At 36.9% G+C, this 19,773-nt stretch overlaps 2 protein-coding genes across 4 annotated transcripts in view; one reads left to right on the top strand and one right to left on the bottom strand.

The window, feature by feature from the left end:
• The window catches only part of LOC106462863 (mimitin, mitochondrial-like), a 24,938-nt gene extending 10,427 nt beyond the window's left edge, over positions 1 to 14,511 (bottom strand). For 2 of the 3 annotated variants that reach the window (XM_022390259.1, XM_022390260.1), the window contains exons 1-3: positions 14,336 to 14,511; positions 6,387 to 6,476; positions 5,414 to 5,454 (exon numbers count right to left, since the gene is read on the bottom strand). In XM_022390259.1, coding sequence (XP_022245967.1) covers positions 5,414 to 5,454; positions 6,387 to 6,476; positions 14,336 to 14,483 — 279 coding nt within the window. In that variant the 5' untranslated portion in view covers positions 14,484 to 14,511. The remainder of the gene's footprint in view (positions 1 to 5,413; positions 5,455 to 6,386; positions 6,477 to 14,335) is intronic. The other variant, XM_013922828.2, reaches the window with a different exon arrangement.
• A 53-nt stretch (positions 14,512 to 14,564) lies between these two features.
• The window catches only part of LOC106462865 (uncharacterized protein C19orf43-like), a 17,322-nt gene continuing 12,113 nt past the window's right edge, over positions 14,565 to 19,773 (top strand). The window contains exon 1 of the mRNA XM_013922830.2: positions 14,565 to 14,889. Coding sequence (XP_013778284.1) covers positions 14,590 to 14,889 — 300 coding nt within the window. The 5' untranslated portion in view covers positions 14,565 to 14,589. The remainder of the gene's footprint in view (positions 14,890 to 19,773) is intronic.

Raw genomic sequence — 19,773 nt, forward strand, 5'->3', positions numbered from 1 at the left:
AGGGCATTAACAATCTGATTGTAAGATGGAAAAAGCATCATCAATAAGGATAGAGACTATTTCATTTAATAAGTGTTTTGGTTTGATATATAAGTTGTTTGGGTTTTTTCAGCTAAAAAAAGCTACATTAATTTCTTGATGACCTAATACTTCTGTGAAAACTTTTTGATAATCTTTGACTGATTACAGAGTTTCTTTGTTTAGCATTAGGTGCCAACAAAACAAATTTCAGCTCATTTGAATAAATACCCATGAGGAACAAACAAACTTAAACCATCTCCTACTTATAGTATATATAGTCACAAGGAGACACAACAATACCTACTGTAATAATTTAACTTTTAAATAATATTATTTTACATAGTGTGCTTATAAAGAAAACCTCATACTTAAAATGGTTATGTCTTAAAAATTATTTGTTTTGGGGGAACTAAATTTCATCAGAGGCATACTGAAGACCGTGTTATTCAGAAAAGATTGGAAATGCTTTAGGGTGTTTCAAAAATTGTCATACAAGGTGTTCAATATGCTTTCTGTCATTATCAATCAGCATATCAAGCCAAGTAATAACTGACACACCTGTAAGTATTAACCTGTTGTGAAAAGCATCCACTGAACCTAGCAATACCCTGCACACATTTTTTAAAAATTATAAATTTTATATTGTTGCAAGAGAGATAAAAGCAATTCCAGTTTACAAATAAAGCAATATTTGGTATGCAACATATTTTTGTAACTTTATGGAACTATTTTCATATGTGTACATATACATCAAACAACAATATCTCTAGAAGTGATGCATCACAGCCAACAGTTTGCTTCAGTCTAAGTACTAATTCAGATTGATGGACCATTTATCGCATCTTTGAAAATAATATAAAATGTGAAACATTCCTTGCAGTGAACCAGAATGACTTTTATAGAAAATAGGTATGGAGAATGCATGGAAACAAACTGTATAAAAGTACTAACATAAACAATTTTAATCTCTCGTAAAAGTTTATAAGATTCAGAAGCTAGACCAAAATTTTCCTTTCAGAAACCAAAAATGGATCAAAATTTGAATTTGCTATAATAAGCTCTTTATCCAGGCAACAGAAATATACTGTAAAAGTAAAACAAGAACTGAGCAGACTGTTTACCTGAAACAATTTTCCTCTACTGAAAATGTATTTTCGATAAGTAATTCCCTCCGCTCACAAAATTAGCTATTCTCGTTCATTGCTTCACCCCCCATATGCGAACTCTTTCTTTACGTATGCCACAAGCCTTATGCTCTCCCCTATTGAAATCAAGTGATTCCAACATGTCTCTCATGCAAATCATCATGCTTCACCTCGCCATCAACAATAGCACAGTACACTAACATGATGCATGCGGCTCCCTCTATGCACCTCTACTGAACTATCACTTCAAAGTTTGGCAAAAAACTGAAGCAAAGACAGTGTGTGGGAAGTGTGAGAAGAGGAAAGTACCTATTGGAAATACATTTTCAGTATAGGAAAATTATAACTTCCGATACGATACTTCCCTTCTCTCACAAGATTAGTTAGAATCCCACAATGATTAGGAGGAGGGACCGTGTGAGTGAAGAACAGACATACCACCTGAAATTGTCCGAAGGATACCTCTGTAGATGAGAGAATAAGATCCAAAGAGGGGAACCCCACCACTTCTGAGCCAGGTATGCTCTTTGTCCATGTGTGGAATGTGTAAGATATCAGGGCAGAAAATGAAAGTAGCACATCCGAGTGGGAAAGAATGTGGTAGGAAGGTGATCCTAACCAGAGAAAGATATTTTAACTCAATCCCACAATAAGAAAAGTGAGTAAACAAGGATGCACCCCTGAATGCAGAGTGGCTTTACCTCAAACCTAAGAACCGGAGAAGTGAGAACCACTCCGATTCCCTAGTATGACACAAGGATTAGCTCTGAGCTATCAATCCAGGAGCTTGACATCCAGCAATGAAAGGATGTCTATCACATGCAATCAACTCCCCCAACTGTGAAACAGGCCGGGACCCTCCAAATGGCAATAACGTCCCCATAAAAAGAGATAACAAGGGATAGCCAAAGATAGAACCGGAACAACCCCATGTATCACTACTGTGACTCACAACACAGAGGGGGGAAATTAAGGGAGGAAGATAGACAACCCATAACCTGTGTGAGGACTTATGTGGATTGGTTCACTCTAAATCCAAAACTAGCCTGCGAAGTACCGACATCCACGTGAGGATAGGATGAGGGTTTTCAATCAAAACTTCATGCTGACGTCTCACTCCGTTGCATTGGTTATTGCAAATTGGAGGATATTACAGAGTGGGATCCATGTAAGGACTGTATGAAGGATGGGCTCCTGATATAAGATCAAGCATTAAGAGAGACTTACCCAGTCTTAGAATCACACCAAAGTTTGAAGAACAGCCACTGCGATATGATGTAAATAATTGGAGATGAGTGTGTTAGGGATGATCCACATGCCCAATTGCAGGATTTCTTCCAAAGGCCAATGAAGACGAGAAGTGAGGGAAAAGGTGAGGTGTTGGATTTGATTAGAAGTTACTCTGAACAAATTACAGTGGGAAGAGGACAAGGAGGAATAACCCAACTGTATCAAATGATGAACCCAATTGGTGAGGGTAGAAAGGGATAGATCTCTAAAGGAAGAAGACTGCCACGGGATAAAGAGTCGGGAACAGAAACTATTGAAGAAAGCTGTGTGGGCAACATAGCAACAAAGGACACATCCCAGATATAGAAGTCTATCCAGAGTGGGACGAGGGTAGAGATGAGAACCAGAGGGAAGAGAAATTGTCAAAAAGGATGAGTTACCCTCCCGAGTTGCCAAGGTTTTCGAGAGGAAGGAACGATCCAGATAAAGGAGAAGATAGGTCTGGTGGTAAAGTGTGGGAGTAATGTTGCTGGCAAACAAGTCAGAATGTCAAAAACCACAGGCCAAAAGAAGAAGGAAATATGCTTTAAGGGAAAGGTGAAACATAGAACATGAGGAAAGAGGTTCAAACAAAGGTAAAATAAGGGAATGGAAGACCACATTTAATATCCCAGTCTGGAAGAGCAGATCGTTGGGCAGATGACAAATCTGGAAGGAACAGATTAACATGGTAACAAGAAGAAAAGTATGGGACAAGGCTGCCCGATAACCTGAAATCGAGGAGACTGAAGACCCCCAGTCAAAAAGTCACGTGAGAAACTTGGAGACATCAGCCACAATACAATAGGTCAAGCAGCTGGAAATCCCTGAGCATGGAACCATGTGTGAAAGACTTTCCACTTCCATTTATATACTTCCAAGGAATAAGGATGTATGGATTGAGCAAAATGGAAAGCTACACAACTGGGGAAACCAGATCTCCTTGCCAGAAGAAGCCAGTCATCCACATAATAATGGAAATGCAGCCCCAGGGCATTAAAATGATGAGCAAAAGCCCTTATCACCTGACAGAAAACATAAGGCACAGAAGTAAGCCTGAAGGGTAGAGCACGAAACTGGTACACCACCCCGTGATGGATGAACCAAAGATATGGACAATACCATGCTGGGATACAAATATACAAGTAAGCATTACCAACATCCATCTTGGTCATCTATAAACCTGGAGAAAATGCCCACTGGAGGGTGAGATAGGACTCCATGGTGAAATGGGTGAGGTGAATGAAGCAAGATGAATTGATGACAGGCTTCATGTCCCCAATTTTCCTGGGAACAACAAATAGATGGGAGAAATACCCTGCTGAATGATGGGTAACAGGTTCGAAAATCTGGTGACTGAGGAGATCCTGCACCACCTCTGATAGACATTGACAAACAATGGGATCCCAAGGTGAAGGAAAAGAAACGGGTACAGGAGACAAGGGAGGTATGGCAACAAATGTCATCTCAAATCCATCTGACAAAAATTGAAGAACCCAAACATTGTTGATGAAAGGGAGCCATTGATGAAGAAAGGCTGCAAGTTGAGCTCCCAGTGGGTAGTCACCAGAACTGTTGGCGATGTATTGTGCATTGTCGAGAAAAACAACAATATGTGGCACCTTGAGAAGGAGGGATGGGTAATGGTTGGGAAAGGACGGGAAACTGGAAATGATGACACACTTGGCTCTGACTGAGACAAACGGGCTACCAGATGGGGATGGGTAGACTGTTGTTGGACTGATGCCACCCAAGATTCCAAAGACCCTGAGACTGTATCAAAGACAAAAGACTATAAAAATGGAGCCATATGTAAATCCTGGAGATAAGGTGGGTTAAACTAATAAGGAATTTGGGGCCCACCCCCCCAAACAGGCAAAACAGAACCCAACAGTTGCCGGTCAGGATAAGGACAGTCTGCATGATGATAAGCAAGGGCAATCTGATCAGAAACCCATGGGGGATGAAACATGCTAAAGCTGTTGTGTAACCGAGAGGCGAATTGTTCAGCATGGACATGTATGGAGAAAACCATATAGGGGTGGAAAGAATGTTCATGCAGTAAGGAAGGATGTGGGTCATAAGAAATAGGTGTGAGGGATAAAACATCACATACCTGAGAAATAATGTCCGAAAAAAACGTGGAAGGTCGAACTGAATCCCCAGGAAATGTATGGGAAAGCACAGCAAATTCAGGAGGTGGAAACAGGAGATCAAAGTCCTAGTCTGCACAAATTTAACAGATGCAGGAGGAAGTGGGGCAATGTCTGGAGATAGAGGTTGACCCATGTAATGTTCAATCTCCCTGTGAATAAACATAGACAAATCTCCTGTTGGGTCGCCCACACCTGAAGCCTGTGATAAAGCACCTATTAAAATTGAGACACCCAAAGTGGTGACATCGACTTTGGAATTCATGCTTCAACAGTTAACAACAGTAAATGTATTAAATAAAGGTGACCAGAATTAGAATTACTGTAACGTTCATGAAAACTGGGTATGTTAAAAAATCATAACCACTTCGAGAAATAACTGTAACTCAAACTGAAAGCAAGACAAAAAGAAAGAAGCCCGAGTACAAGCACTGCCAAATGAGAAGTGACAGTTTGTTAGAGGTGCACAGAAGGAGTCACATGCATCACATGAGTGTACTATGCTCCTATTGGTGAAGAGGTGACACATGATGATTTGCATGAGACACAGGATGGAATAACTTGATTCCAATAGGGGTGAGCAGAAGGCTTGTGGCATGAATAAAGAAAAAATTCACATATAGGGGGCAGCAGTGAACGAGAATAGCTGTACGAGAAATACTGTATTGGAATTGCAAGTTTCTATTCTAGAAAATCCATAAGTATATACAGCCCTTTATACATTTTCTTAAAAGCTTTAAATACACTTAACTTACAAGCACAATATCCCCTTCTGAGTGAAAAATATACAACTTATAAGAAAAATATCAGCTGAGTTGTTAGTACCTCAATACCAGGTGCAGAAGTTCTTCGTCCTCTAAGCCATGCTGAAAATAACCAGGAAAACAGTAAAACATCAGAAAATACATTAATATATACACACACACACACAAACACACACATATATACATATATATTACTTAGAAAAGCTAAATCTTAACAAAAAAGGGAGAATACATTAGAAGGAAGAACAGCATGATATTTATGCAACATGTACAAACCTTAGATGAAATATAATCAAATTAAATTGTTATGGAAAAAAAACAAAAATTTATAATGTATATATATATATAAAATTAAATTAATAAGTAACAAATACGTTTCTAAACATTATACCTTTGTCCCGAATATATATCAAGAATACAATATTCTAAATGTATTCCTTTGCTATAGCTGAGGTTTTCAAAATTCTTTCATCATATTTAGTAAATACTAACTAATCTTCTCACTATTTGTTGTTTTTTTCTAAGAAAGTAATTTCTCAAAAGCCCATCCTTTGGTAAAAAATGCAATAATAATTGTTAAAGTACTGTGAAATAATAGAAAATTATTATATTTGATTTTTTTATACCTTCAAACTGGAATCTTTACCTATATGATCTCTTTAGATTCAAGAATGTTTGGGCAGCCTTTCTCCTTTTTCCAAAGTAGGTAATAAGAATAAGTCAGGATCTAAATTAGGGTTTCTGATTATTTCTGGTGTTGATAATTCCAACTAACCAAGTTATCAAAATATTACCATTCTGATTTCTCATTTTTATTTTCAATTAATTGAAAGTTGTTCAGCTTAATCAATTAGTGTCAAAATAATTAGCTAATTAAAATTAGTGTTTCCAATTATTATTATTTTTGATTATTCAAACTATTCAAAGCTCTTGTGAAAATAATCTATTAGTTGAGTGTAATTGATTAATATGTCTGATGTTTAATAACTTATCAAATTCCACTAATCACACATTTTTTTATACAAAGCACTTACCTTCCCATTCTGTGGGAATTTCTTGCTCCCAGTCATCAGAAACTTTTGTTTCATACCATCTGACAGGATATCTCTTTCCCCTACTAGGATCTGTAATACAATTATACAGTCCCTGTTTGATCTAGTTTGGATTGTTCTGAATTTTGTGCAAATCCACTATAAGGCTATATGTACTAGCATTTCTTAATTTAGCACTGATAAATTAGAGAGATGGCAACTAGTCAACACCATCCACTGCCAACTCTTGAGCTACTCTTTTACCAATGAATAGTGGGATTGACCATTAAATTATAACACCCCCCCCCCATGTCTGAAATGGTGAACATACTCAGTTATGGGGATTTGAACCCACAGTTCACAGATTGTGAGTCAAGCACCCTAACAACTAGGCCATGCCAGATCTGTTGTATGAACTGAAATCTTTAAAAATTACATACAAACAACAAATGATCATTTGTCCTTTAAGACTGTCTTTGCACTGTCTTGAGAAAGTAAATTTAAACATACCCTATACTTTACAGGAAATTCCTCTCTTAAACTTCAATAAAATGATGTCAACCACTACTATCAATGCCAACTCATTCCATAAATCAATAACTCTGTTAGAAACCTAAAACTGTCTTAGATGGAGTATAGCATATATTTTTCTAGTCTTAAACTTGTGTCTTGTTCTGTTGCCATTAGAATATAGAAGTTATTATTTTCCTATACCGAAAATATATTTTTAATAACTACTTACCTCATCTCACATGTATGGCTATTTTTGTTCCGTGCTGCCCTCTATACGCATGTCACAAGCCTTGAACTCCCAAGTACCCCACAATCAACTTGGATCAACTGCATCTTCCATGTAAATCATCATGCAACAACCCTCCACCAACAGGAGTATGACACACCCTCTTTATGCATGAGACTCCCTCTATATGATTCTATCAAACTATCACTTCGTGATTAGGCAGAAACAAAGCACCAGTTTTCTGCGAGGAGGAATGGTTGGAAGTTTGAGAGGAAGTAAGTACATACCAGAAATATATTTTCAGTATAAGAAAATAATAATTTCAGATAAGGTATATTACCTCTACTCACATGAATTGCTAAAATCCCACAATGAATAAGTGCAGGGACCAGTTATGAGGGATAGAAATAAATATCCTATGAAAGCGTCTGAATAACACCCAAGAAGTGTGATCCTCATTGGGAGAGGAACACACGTGGGAGGCTACACCACTTCTATACCAGGTATACTCTGCACCCAGTGTGGAAATTGGTGTCACATGTATGGGCAGAAAGTGGGAGGTGCAAAACCAAAAGAGAGAGAAAAACCAGGTGGGTTTGAATCCAAATCACAATATACCAGAATGTCAATCCTGTGAAGAAAAAACTGTAGAAGAACCATCTACAGACAGGAATGTGTGTAAAGCTAAAATGGATGTGCTCTAAGGTGTAGAATGGCTATGGTGCGACGGACCATTCACGGCCAGTCAACTCCAGTGCAAAACGAAGCGGTATTGGAAAAAATGTACAACCACTGGTAGGAGGAGGGTCAACATAGTCTCCATCTCAAATTAAGTAGAATGGAAGTATATATTGTGCAAACAGATTTACAAAATGGGCATGTGCGCAAATCCACAACAAACCACTATCCAAAACTCTCACATGCAAATGACAAAAAGATGTGCCATTGTGGCAGGTTACATCAAACTCAATCAAACTGGCACCCCACTGTGCAACATCAGCCTCAGGAAGTGAAAACACCCTGAGGTGGAATGTAAGAGGAAGAACCATTTCCTCAATCAACAGTATCCTCTGGATAGGATCGCACAGAAGCCAGAGTGAAATGTCACCCTTCGGGTCCCACTGCAAGCAAGTAAATATATAGTAAATATATAGCAACTTCATCCTCCAGATAGAACAGCACAGAAGCTGAGCACAACATCAGACTCTGGAACACAATGCTTGGATGTGGAGATCCTGAACCAAACTGAGTGAGGAAGAGGAAACACAACCAACACGTGTGAGAATTTATGCTGACAGGTCCAGCTCTAATCCAAAACCACTCACTGGGAACTGACATCCTAGTAATGGTAGGACGAAGGATCCCAATCGAAGGGATGAACTGCAATATGATGGATCTACACTAAAGCAATATCATTCTCTGGATAGGACCGCTCGAAGGTTGGAGCTTAATAGCAACCTCGGTCCCACCGCACGGAACTGGATTGCATCTATAAAATATAAGCAACCTCACCCTCCAGATAGAACTGCACAGTTGTTGCATGCAACATCAACCTCTGGGACCCACTGCATGGAGATAGAGCATATTTATTCGTAGATATGTGCAACATCATATCCCAGATAGGACCATAATGAAGCTGAAGCACAACACCACCCTCCATAACAAATATACCTGGACAGGCAATGTTCTACATAGAGTGGGATCTGAAATGAAAAAGGGATTTGTCACTGAAAGAAAAATTATATATAAGGTGTAGTCCACATGCTCAACTGAAGAATTGCCTCCAACAGACGATGGAGGTGAGACATCAAGGAAGTAGTAAGGTACCGGACCTGATGCGACAATACCTGGAATAGATTTCAGGAAAAAGGAGACACGGATGAATAGGCCAACTGAATAAATGCCGAACCCACCTGTTAAGGCTAGATGGAGAAAGGTCATGAACAGGAAAGTTGCCAGGGAATGAAAAGGCAGGAACGAGAATAATGGAAGGGAGCAATGCAGGTAATGTCACAAATTAAAGCACATATCGGACATGGAAGTATATCTGGATCAGACTGGGAATAAAGGTAGGATATGGGGGGGAAAGACTGATCTGAATAAAGGAGAACATATGTGGAATAGTACAGTGTGTGAGAAAGTTCAATAATAAATATACCTGAACAAAGATGCCAACATACTAACAAGAGTAGGGAATAAATCTTAAGGGATAATTGAAACAAGGAACATGAGGGCAAAAGTTGAAATGGAAGTAAAGTAAGGCAATGAAGAACAACACTGACAATCCAATCTGGAAGGACTGCCCAGTGAGGAGGTCTATGAATCTGGAAGAAAAGTAACAAAAGGGAGGATAGAAAAACACCAAATGGTACTGGGAAAAATGGAAGGTGTATGATAAGGCTGTTTGCTAATCAGCTATGGAAGAGACAGAAGTCCCATGATCAAACAGCCATGTTAGGAAATCCATAATAAAAGAAACAGTGGGCCGAGAAGGGAAAAAACCCTAACTCAAAGACCAACAGAGGATAAATCTCCATAGAGGAAACGCAAATGGACTGTATTAAGAAGGAAGCGACAGACCTAGACAATCCAGATCTCCTTGCCAGGGATCTGATAAATACCAGGTATGAAGAAATAAGGTAGGAAATGTGGGATGAAAGATCGGTGACCAAAATTGACCTAATAGGGATAGTGAGAGAGGAAGAGGCAAAAGACGGGGAGTTCAGAGTTGAAGTAACCAAGGTTGTGCCAACCAATAAGGAGCAATCAGAAGGATCTGACACAAAGTGGCATGGATGATTCAAACCACCCTGGGAAGAAGTCATATGGGAGGATAAACATAAATGTACTGGTTGGTTCAATCCTGGCTGAGAGCATCTACAGCTGGGGCCTGAGGATGAGGAACCAGAGACAAAAGAAAAGGTAACATGGTGTTGAGGAAAGTGGCAAATGCATCCAGATGAGGAGTACCCCACCAATTACATAGCCAATGGACAACCTGAGGGTCAAGAGACCACTCTGTGAGATCTATATGGATGGATCATGACAAGTTAATTCGGTACAAGAGGAAGAAAGTGATCCAAAGCACACTGTACTGCCAGAAGCTCAAATATGTTGATTTGGTAAGACTTCTTAGCCAGAGACCATTGTTCAGAAGCCTCCGAGTGATTGACCATGGAGAGAAGCATCTGTGAATAGATACAAATCTGGATAGGGTGGAGGAAGCAATAAACCTGACAATGTGTTGTTCTTGTTCAACCACCAAAGCAGATCGTCTAAAAGGGGAGGAGGAAGGGTAATGAGAGAGTTCAAAGGATCCTAGACAAGTTTCCATTGGTCATGCAAAGTCCACTGAAGAGACTGCATATGTGCCCAATCCAAGGGGATATGGGCTTCCATAGAAGCCCAAGTCCCTAAAAGCAACAGAACTTCGTGTTGAGAAACAGAGGTAGCAGTAAATGCATGAAGAACTGAAAGCCCCATCAAAAAGAGACGAAGTGGAGAAAGTTGGGCCTAATGAGATGGTTATTGAATAATACACCCAAGTGGATAAGATATTGGGTAGGCAAAAGGAAATACTTCTCCAACTTGAGAATACAACTAACCTGAGTTGCTTATATCAACAGCAGATGTGTGTGTGTGTGTGTTGATAAGTTTGGAATGAGCTAACAGAAGCCAATTGTCCATGTAGTGGTGGAAATGCAACTCCTGAGCATGAAAAAGTTGGGCAAATACTTGGACCACCCGACAAAATTCATACAGAGCTGAAGCAAGCCCGAAGGGCAAGGCACTAAATTGATAAACAACCCTGTGGTGAACAAACCAAAGATAGCATGGTGACTGATGAGAAATAGGAATTTGGAGATAAGCATTCGATATGTCTACCTTGGTCATTCACAATCCTGGAGAAAAAGCCCACTGCAGTATGAAAAAAAGACTCCATAGTAAAATTGGGAAGATCTAAAAACCGATTGGGGCAGGACAGATCGATCACAGGATGCCATTCCCCAGCTATCTTGGGAAAGCCTGGAATAAAAACCTAGGGAAGGTTGGCTAACAGGCTTGATAACTATCTGCACTGCTTCAGATCGATGCTGCCTGGTAGTAAGATCCAGAGGTAACATAAAGGATATCAGTAGAGGATAAAACAGGGTGGAGAAAGGAAACAGATGAAAAGTCCTTCTGACAAGACCTGGATAACCCAAGGTTAAACAAAAACAGTCAAACAAGCCCCAACTGAACCAGAACCCAAAGGATAGTCACCAGTGCTGCTGGCAAAGATGAATCCTACATCGAGAAACACAAGGCATAGTTCAACCTCCAGTGCCAGAAACAGGTAAAGGATGGGAGGGTGCAAGGCAGGGAATGGGAACAGGAGATTGTAGGGGCTCAGAATGAGACAAACGAGTAACCAAAAATAAAAAGGTCAAATGTAGCCTCACAAATTCCACATGCAATTCCAAAGCCTCAGAAATATCACCAAAAATGGGCCAATGCAGAAAAGGAGCCATCCATAAGTTCCAAAGATAAATGGATGGTATATGAACATGGGACAAGACAACATCCCTCCCCAGAAGATCCCAACAGTAAAGAAACCAGGTGTGAAGGGATAGCGCCAAAGAGGACAGTCGTGCCAATGTGGAAGTAATTAGGGAAGAGATGTCCCTAAAAAAACCCAGGAGATAGGTGGAGTGTCTCAGAAAGGGACTGTATGGTGGACAAGTACCATAGGAGAGCAGTAAGGGTAAGACAAAGGTGGGAAAACTATGCAGGGGATAAACTGATAGAATTTTCAGGCTCACCCCCAAAGAAAATACTCTGATGAGGGATGTCATGTAATAAGGAAGGAACATGATCATAAGAAGTCAGGGAAATGGATAAAATGGAACACACCTGAGAAATTATATCTAAAAAGGCTGAGTTACACTTAGCAGATTCTGCACGATAGGTTTGGTAAGGCACGGCATAGTTAGGTGGAGGAAAAAGGCTGTTAAAGTCCCTCCTCATTATGAACATGTTGAGCAGATACACAAGGAAGACAACTAATATCGGGAGAAGAATGTCAACTCCTATAATGATCAATCTCCCAATGAATTAAAGCTGAAAATTATTCAGTTCAGGTCCACAGACCTGAAGCCTGTGTAATTGTGCTGCAAGTAGGTAGAAGAAACTCAAAAGTAGTAACATGAACTTCAGAATTCATTATAAATGGTAAATAATTCAAAAAAGAACAAACAAAGGTAAGTTATCATGTTAAAACTACAGAAAACAAACTGCAGTAAAATATTTAAATGAAATCTCTACTTTACAGAAATATCAAAGCAAAACACATGAAGAGAACAAAATAAAAAACTTCTGCACAAGATTACTCCCTAACGAGAAGAGATAGTTTGATAGAATAGACTAGAGGGAGTCATATGCATCACAGGAGGGTGTGTTGCACTCTTATTGGTGGAGGGTTATCGCATGATGATTTACATGCAAGACACAGTTTAACCACATTGATCATGGGGTATGTGGAAGTTTAAGGTCTCTCATATATGAAAAAATTGTTGCATATAAAGTGCAGCACTGAACGAGAATAGCTATACATGTGAGAAGAGGTAATGTACCATATCAGAAAAAAAAAGATATCTTTATCCATTAATTCCTCAGATAATCTTGGATTTTGGTAAGATCACCTCTTAACTTTTTTTTCTCAGAAGAAAGTAAGTTAAGAGATCTTAACCCATCCTTATAAGATAACCCTGCCATCCCAAGATTCATCCTAGTGCAGCATACAGGCAAATCATGGGTTTTATACCTTCTTATTTTAGTTTTGGAATTTTTCAAATTCTTAAGTTATACAAGTGTTATATGTGCAGTTTTGGCATAATGCACAGTCAAGAATGTTAACTTGCTAGCCATATTTGGTCTCATTCTCATGAGCTAATACTTGGTCTGTCTGTGGAAAATACAGTTGTAAAGCTGCACCTTGTGAACGGAAGTTAACAACAGTTCTCTCCAATGATAGGTCAGATAAGCTCTTGAGGTAACAATCTCCTTTTTTACCAGAAATGACAATTCATGTGGGTAGCACTAGTCGCCCTGGTTAAGTCGAATGTTACAGATTTAACTGAAAATGAGACAGTATTTTTTTAACAATTGTCTTCACATTTAAACTATACCTACAAAACCACATTTTGCCATATTTCTATGTAACAACAGTGTAAAAAAAATACGTGATTTTCAGAGTAAAGTATTTTGGTAATTATCCTGAAAACAAGAGCAAAAACTATATTTTGCCTTGCAGTTTTCTATTATCTTAAGAAGTCTGCTTTTATTAACCTGTTTCACAATAAATGCGATTATGTTTACAAATCATTGTTTGTTAATTTACTACTACTAATGCATATTTATTAGACGTAGAACTAAAACGGATGTAAATTAATTTTCAATAGTTTTTCAGGAGAAGCAAAAGTACTTTTGTTTATTTTAAAGATTTATAGAGGATTTATCAAAAAGATTTTGTCTTTTTGTTTTGGCCTATACTATAGTATTTATTGAACAATTAAGAAACAAGAAACAAACACATTGAAGTGAAAATATTAGTTTCTTTGGATATGGCTTATATGAAGAACCTCACATTCCATTTTAATATTTTTCGAGACCCCCAAAAATCCTCCAGCTTCCTAACACTAATGCAGTTCCTGGATCTCTATGTAATTTTTCACATCATGGTTGCTGCTATTTATCTGGCACACCACCAACTTATTAAGTCACTTTATGCCCTGGACATAAAGGTTGTGAGTTAACCATTTAGCCCAATTACTAGAGTATTCACCTGGTATGCAAGAAGTACTAGGTTCAATAATGTTTATAGGAGATGCAGAAACTGGATTACCTTACGGTTTTCATATCTCAACCACTTAGATTAGTAGTCACATTTCAGTTAAGTGCAGAAACCTCACAGATGATGCACCTTAAGTAGATACTTTGAAATTAAAGAAAGGAAAGATGGATTATGTACTATTCAAACTTATTATAGTAATGTAGCACTTAACTTCAAATGTCTATAATGGTACAGTGGTAGAGGCACTACGTTACGACTAATTCTGTAGCGTAGGGTTTCTAAATTCTAGCGTACTGATGTAAGTTTGTTACAAACTGATACTGAGTGATAGCTGTAACTTGTAAGCCAAACAGGTAATGCTTTATATTTATATATACTTACAAAACTTACCAGGAGGTATTTCATAATACTTATTTCCAAAATTATCTCTTCCGACAAAATCACCTCTTCTCTTTCTAGGAGTTACTGACTCAATAAAGTTTTTAATAATCATACGTAATATGGATCTACTGCCAGACGATGATGCCATGCTCTAATACTAGCAATAGTGAGCAGTAAAGCAAGCGCTGATTGGTTCGATTCCGTAAATATAACCAGCTGTAAGCAAATATTATTTCGAAAGTTCTATTTCCAAGATGGAGAACAGTAGTGAAAGCAGCTCGAGTTCTGATGGGGAAATTAGTTATGATAATCAAGACAGCAGAAGCAGTTTTAGTGCAAATATCTTAACTTACAATACTAACTATTATCCGTCTAGACCATCAAATTTAAATATGTATGCCAATGATGGAAGTTTTCTCGAAATGTTCAAAAAGATGCAAGAAGCCTCACAAAAAGAATGTGAAGCGACTAAGGCTTGTCACAGCCATAGTAGTGAACAATCTCAAGATGGCGAAAAGAAAAAAAATGAAGAGAGAAAAACTGGACCAACATTTGTAAGGATTGTGCATACAGCAGTGAATACAGGATTTTAAGTTTTTCTTTAAGTTAGGGACATTTTAACATATAAATATATATATATATATTTTTCCATTTTATGATGTAGTTCCTTGCTTTCAGTTTCACTCCTGTGTAACTAATAGTAATACTAACTGTTTTAGCACTAAAATTCAAAACCACACAAAGTACTACTAGTAATTAGTATACAGTATTACAACTTACTAGGCCCAAAGTATAGGCAGTAGTTAGTTAATACTAATAGATTCTGTTTTGGCCTGATTTGAACTTCATAACATGGCATATGTTTTTCACTTTGTAAGTTTTTTAGCATTATATTTTCCTGTTTTGATACTGATGAGGTGTATTGATTGGGTTTCCTGGTTAACTTGGAGATAAATATAAACTAAGTTCTTGGACTGATATTAGTGTAACAGACAAATGCAAGTGAGTCAATCCTAATAACTAAATAAGGCCAATTGTTAAAAGTAAAAAGGTAACCAGCTAATACTATTAATAGTTATATTTTTTAAAAGAGCACAGTTTAGTAGATGTAATTAAGATTTTAGTTTCAATCAAGCATCTATTTCTTTTGTACATATATGTACATTACAATGAGTGCTTTTTTTGGGCACTATTTTAACTATTATAAAGGTTAGACCAAATACATTTTTTGAGTTATCACTGCATTTTTGGCTTATTAAGTATCGGTAAAATGTAACATTGTATAACTTCCACTGTAAGAAAGTGAAGGATTCTATGTTCATGGGAAGGCTCTTATTTCAGTGATTTGTTTTTGATGTTTATATAAATTTCAAAGTAATTTTGCAATGTGATTAGATTTTTAATATTTATGTATATGTAGATATGACTGTATCTGCAGTAGGCATGCCTATATTAATAATGATTTCATTTAACCCTCCGCACACAGTCTGTCATTTTGATTGACCTTGTGACCATCGCATAACTATTAAAGTTTACATCCTATAACTCTGAATTAACTAAATGTACCTTCATGAAATTTGATAATCTATTTGTAAACATCACAAATTTGTTCTATACAAAAACAAATCAGATTTTTGAATTAAATGTTTTAGATTTGTCTGTGAATTTACTTCTGTCATTGTGACTTCTCTGACTAGTCTGAATTGTAGGTGATTTCCATGTTACGAATAAAAACTTTTCATCTTATAGTTTTCATATTTCATTTGCATAACCTTCTAAATGAATATTAAAAAAAATTTTCACCAAAACTTTATATTTTATTCTGTATTTTGGCTATCTAACTGACTTTCTAATGTGATTTAAAATAATTTCTCTGACTGGTTGAGGTGGCTCAGCAATAGCAAAGAATGAAACTGGTGGCAGATTATTTTACAACCTGTTGTCATAATAAGCTAGCCATTAAAAATAATTCAGTAAATTAAAATCTCTTATGTTGGTTATAAATAATTTAATAGCAAATATTGAAGTGAATTATTGACATTTTTTGAAAAATTGGATGTCTCATGCGGGTTTGATTTTCTGGTTTATATCGTAGTAAAGCAATAAAATTGGAGGTTATAAATTTTGATTGTCTTTGCAATATCTATTCTATAAGTGTGTGTAATTTGTAATAAAACTCAGAAGCTCAAATAGGGATGGAAAGAATATATAAAATGTGCATTTCAGAGCAATGTATCACAATTCAGTGAAGGGAAGATTAGGGATTTTAAATATTTGCTTTTGAAATAAAGAAATCAAACTTAGGTAATATGAAAATTTTAAATATAAACTATGTCTTTATGCCAAGTTTATTGACATACATTGATAATAAAATAGTTTAACTCTGTGAAGAGGTTATGACATGCACTTTGTCCTACATGTTTCCAGAGGGTTAAAAGTTATAATGAGCTAGAAAGCTCTTAAAACTTGGCAGTGTTATACTTTGGTCCAATATGCCTTGACACCTTTTTCATTTTTATGAATTAGGCCTGTTTAAGGATTTTATGGGGCCAAAAGTCAAACCCAAAATTGTATATTTTTTGCTCCTGTGTGGTGTGGTCATACTTGCAACATTCAAGATAAAAATTAACACAAATATAAATTTTCATGCACTCAACATGTTGGCATACAAAAAACTTACATTTGCCCATTTTGAGTTCTGTTAGGGGGGGGGGGCAGATCTCTCAAAAAAGCATAATTTGGGGTCAATTACTTGACTGTATTTTGACCAATTTACAAGGAATTTGGTACAAAGGTATTTACCTCCTCTCACAAGATTAGCTATTATCCTTCAGTGCTGCCCTCTATATGCAAACTTTTTCTTTATGCATGCCACAAGCCTTCTGTTCTTTCCTATTAGAATTACTATATTCCAACATGTCTCTCATGCAAATCATCATGCATCACCCCCTAACCACCAGGAACATGATATGCTCACATGATGCATGTGACTCCCTCTGTCCTCCTCTACCAAACTATCACTTCTCGTTTGGCAGTGTTTGAGTTTGGGCATGCTCTTTTATGTGCTTAATGCTTGATGTTTTCCTCATGAAGTGGTTATTTTTTTACTTAATTTGCTTTCATTCAACCCAGTTCCTATATTAGTATTTACCAGTTAACCCTATCACACCAGCTATCCTTTACTGTGCATGACACAAGGTTTTAGTATCTTACACTCAAAGTTTTATTCAACTACTTTTTGTTTATGTTATACCAATTAGAATAGCATAAAATCTTAGCTAATAATCCATATTTTAAAAGTATACAAGTTTTAAGTTCTTAATTCTAAAAGGCAATATTTAAAAAAATCCTGAATTTCCACAATTGTGACCCATGGGACACATTTTCTCTTAGCATGTCATCATCCCTATTTTATCCGCCACTCCTCAAAAAATACGAAATTAATTATAAATTACTCTATAAAATCATTATTGCTCAGACAAACCATAATTTTTATAATCTTCAATTTTGTTTGGGTACAGAGCTATCGAAGAGAAAATCAGACCCCTCTGTTTGAACCACTTTCCTCATGTTCCATGTTTCATCTTTCTCTTAAAATATATTTCATTCTTCTCTAAGCCTGTGAACGTCAAATGTCGGATTTGTTTGCCATTGATGTTTCACACACCCTTTATCACCTACCTATCTTCTCCTTTATTTGGATCATTCCTTTCTCCAGAAGATTTCAGAAACTCAGAAGGGTGGTTTCTCCTATTTCTCATCTTTACCCTCAACTGGATCTGGATAGGCTTTTGTGTCCAGTCAGGACTCTTCATTGTTATATAGCCTGTACTGCTACTTTTCGGAGTAGAGGTTCCTGACTATCCTTTTAGGGGGTTCAAAAGGTTAAATAAATCTATAATTTTAGAGGTTTTGGTCAATTACTTAGCCATATTTTGAGCAGTTTACATGGGATTTAGTACAAAAATATTCTTTGCAGGTCTTTTGCTCAATTTCTCAGTGAGGAATGTACAATTTGGGGTTTCCGTGAACTATTCATATGTATGTTAACCAAATGCCACATTTTTTTGCCATTGCATACTAGTGACCAGAGAAATTACTCTGTATTTCTGATACGGTACATATATAGCTGTATTGTTCAGTGCTGCCCTCTGTAGACATTTTGTTTTTTTGCATACCACAATCTTTGCACCCATTTACCCACGATTATTGTGGTTCCACTGCATCTTGAATGCAAGTCATCATGCAATAACCCGCTATCAATAAGTGTGACACAGTCTCTTGAAAAATGTAGCTTCCTCTGTTTGGCAGTGCTACAATTGTGTTTTGAGTGTGCTCTATTCATGCATTTTTTTCTTTATTAATATCTTACAAAGTGGAAAGATCATTTCTAAATTTTACTCCTGTTTTCAATTTTATAGGTTTCTGTGCAAAATTTAGTTATCTTTTATTTGAATAATTTTTCAAAATTTCATCATTGTACGATGAATATCGAAGTTAATGTGACCACTTTGGAGGTTATACCACCTGCTGTTATCACACATACACAGGCTTCAGGTCAGGGGAACTCGTCTGAGGGATTTTCAGCCTTTATTCATTGGAAGATTGTTCATTATCTGAGTTGAGCTCTTCTCCTGATAATGATCGAGTTCCTCCTGAATGTGCCGAAACTGTTCATGATTATGTGGATTTTGACAGCCTTTTCCTCCTCCCAATTAACTCTCAATACAGGCTCAGTCAATTTGACCGACCATGTGACCTTGTACTCGTTTAAAGTCTTGATAGACTTAATACTTATAACTCAATATAGTGCTCTAAGTTCATAACAGTATACATCTATTAATAATTAAATTTTATTGTTTTACTGCCCTTTGAACTGTGTAAATCACTTGGATAAGGTGCAGGTCACGTTACGCTATCAAATTACATTACTCACGAGCTGTTATGGGCTGCTCGTGTGTGTTCCTCATGAACCATTTCAATTATATTATTATTATTACTTATTTTACCTAATCTAGTCTTAAATAACTTAAAAAGATCCATATTTTTACATTTTAGTTATTTTATAATAATAAATAAAGAATAAATTAATTAATTAAATAATGCACCAAAGAATATAGAACTATTGACATGCAAAAAGTAGACAAATTCCCTTACCTTTCAAAATTGACCTGGCTTTCTAACTATGTGACAAGAGCCATTACAAATTCATCCAAGCTAGTCGTTAACTTTCCCATGGGAAAGAATCATGTACTTTGAGTGAAACTGATGATATTCTGTTCAAAATACAACGTTATACAATATGTCATTTGATAGATGAAAACCTTGATTTTCTATTGGTTATAAGTAATATATATAATGAAACGTAAGAGAAAACTATCAACGAATTGTGAAGGGAAGGATGTGGCAGGAGGGGTCTGATTTTCTATTTGATAGCT

The sequence above is a fragment of the Limulus polyphemus genome, unplaced genomic scaffold (genome assembly GCF_000517525.1).
Source record: "Limulus polyphemus unplaced genomic scaffold, Limulus_polyphemus-2.1.2 Scaffold1269, whole genome shotgun sequence".
Classification (NCBI taxonomy): domain Eukaryota; kingdom Metazoa; phylum Arthropoda; class Merostomata; order Xiphosura; family Limulidae; genus Limulus; species Limulus polyphemus.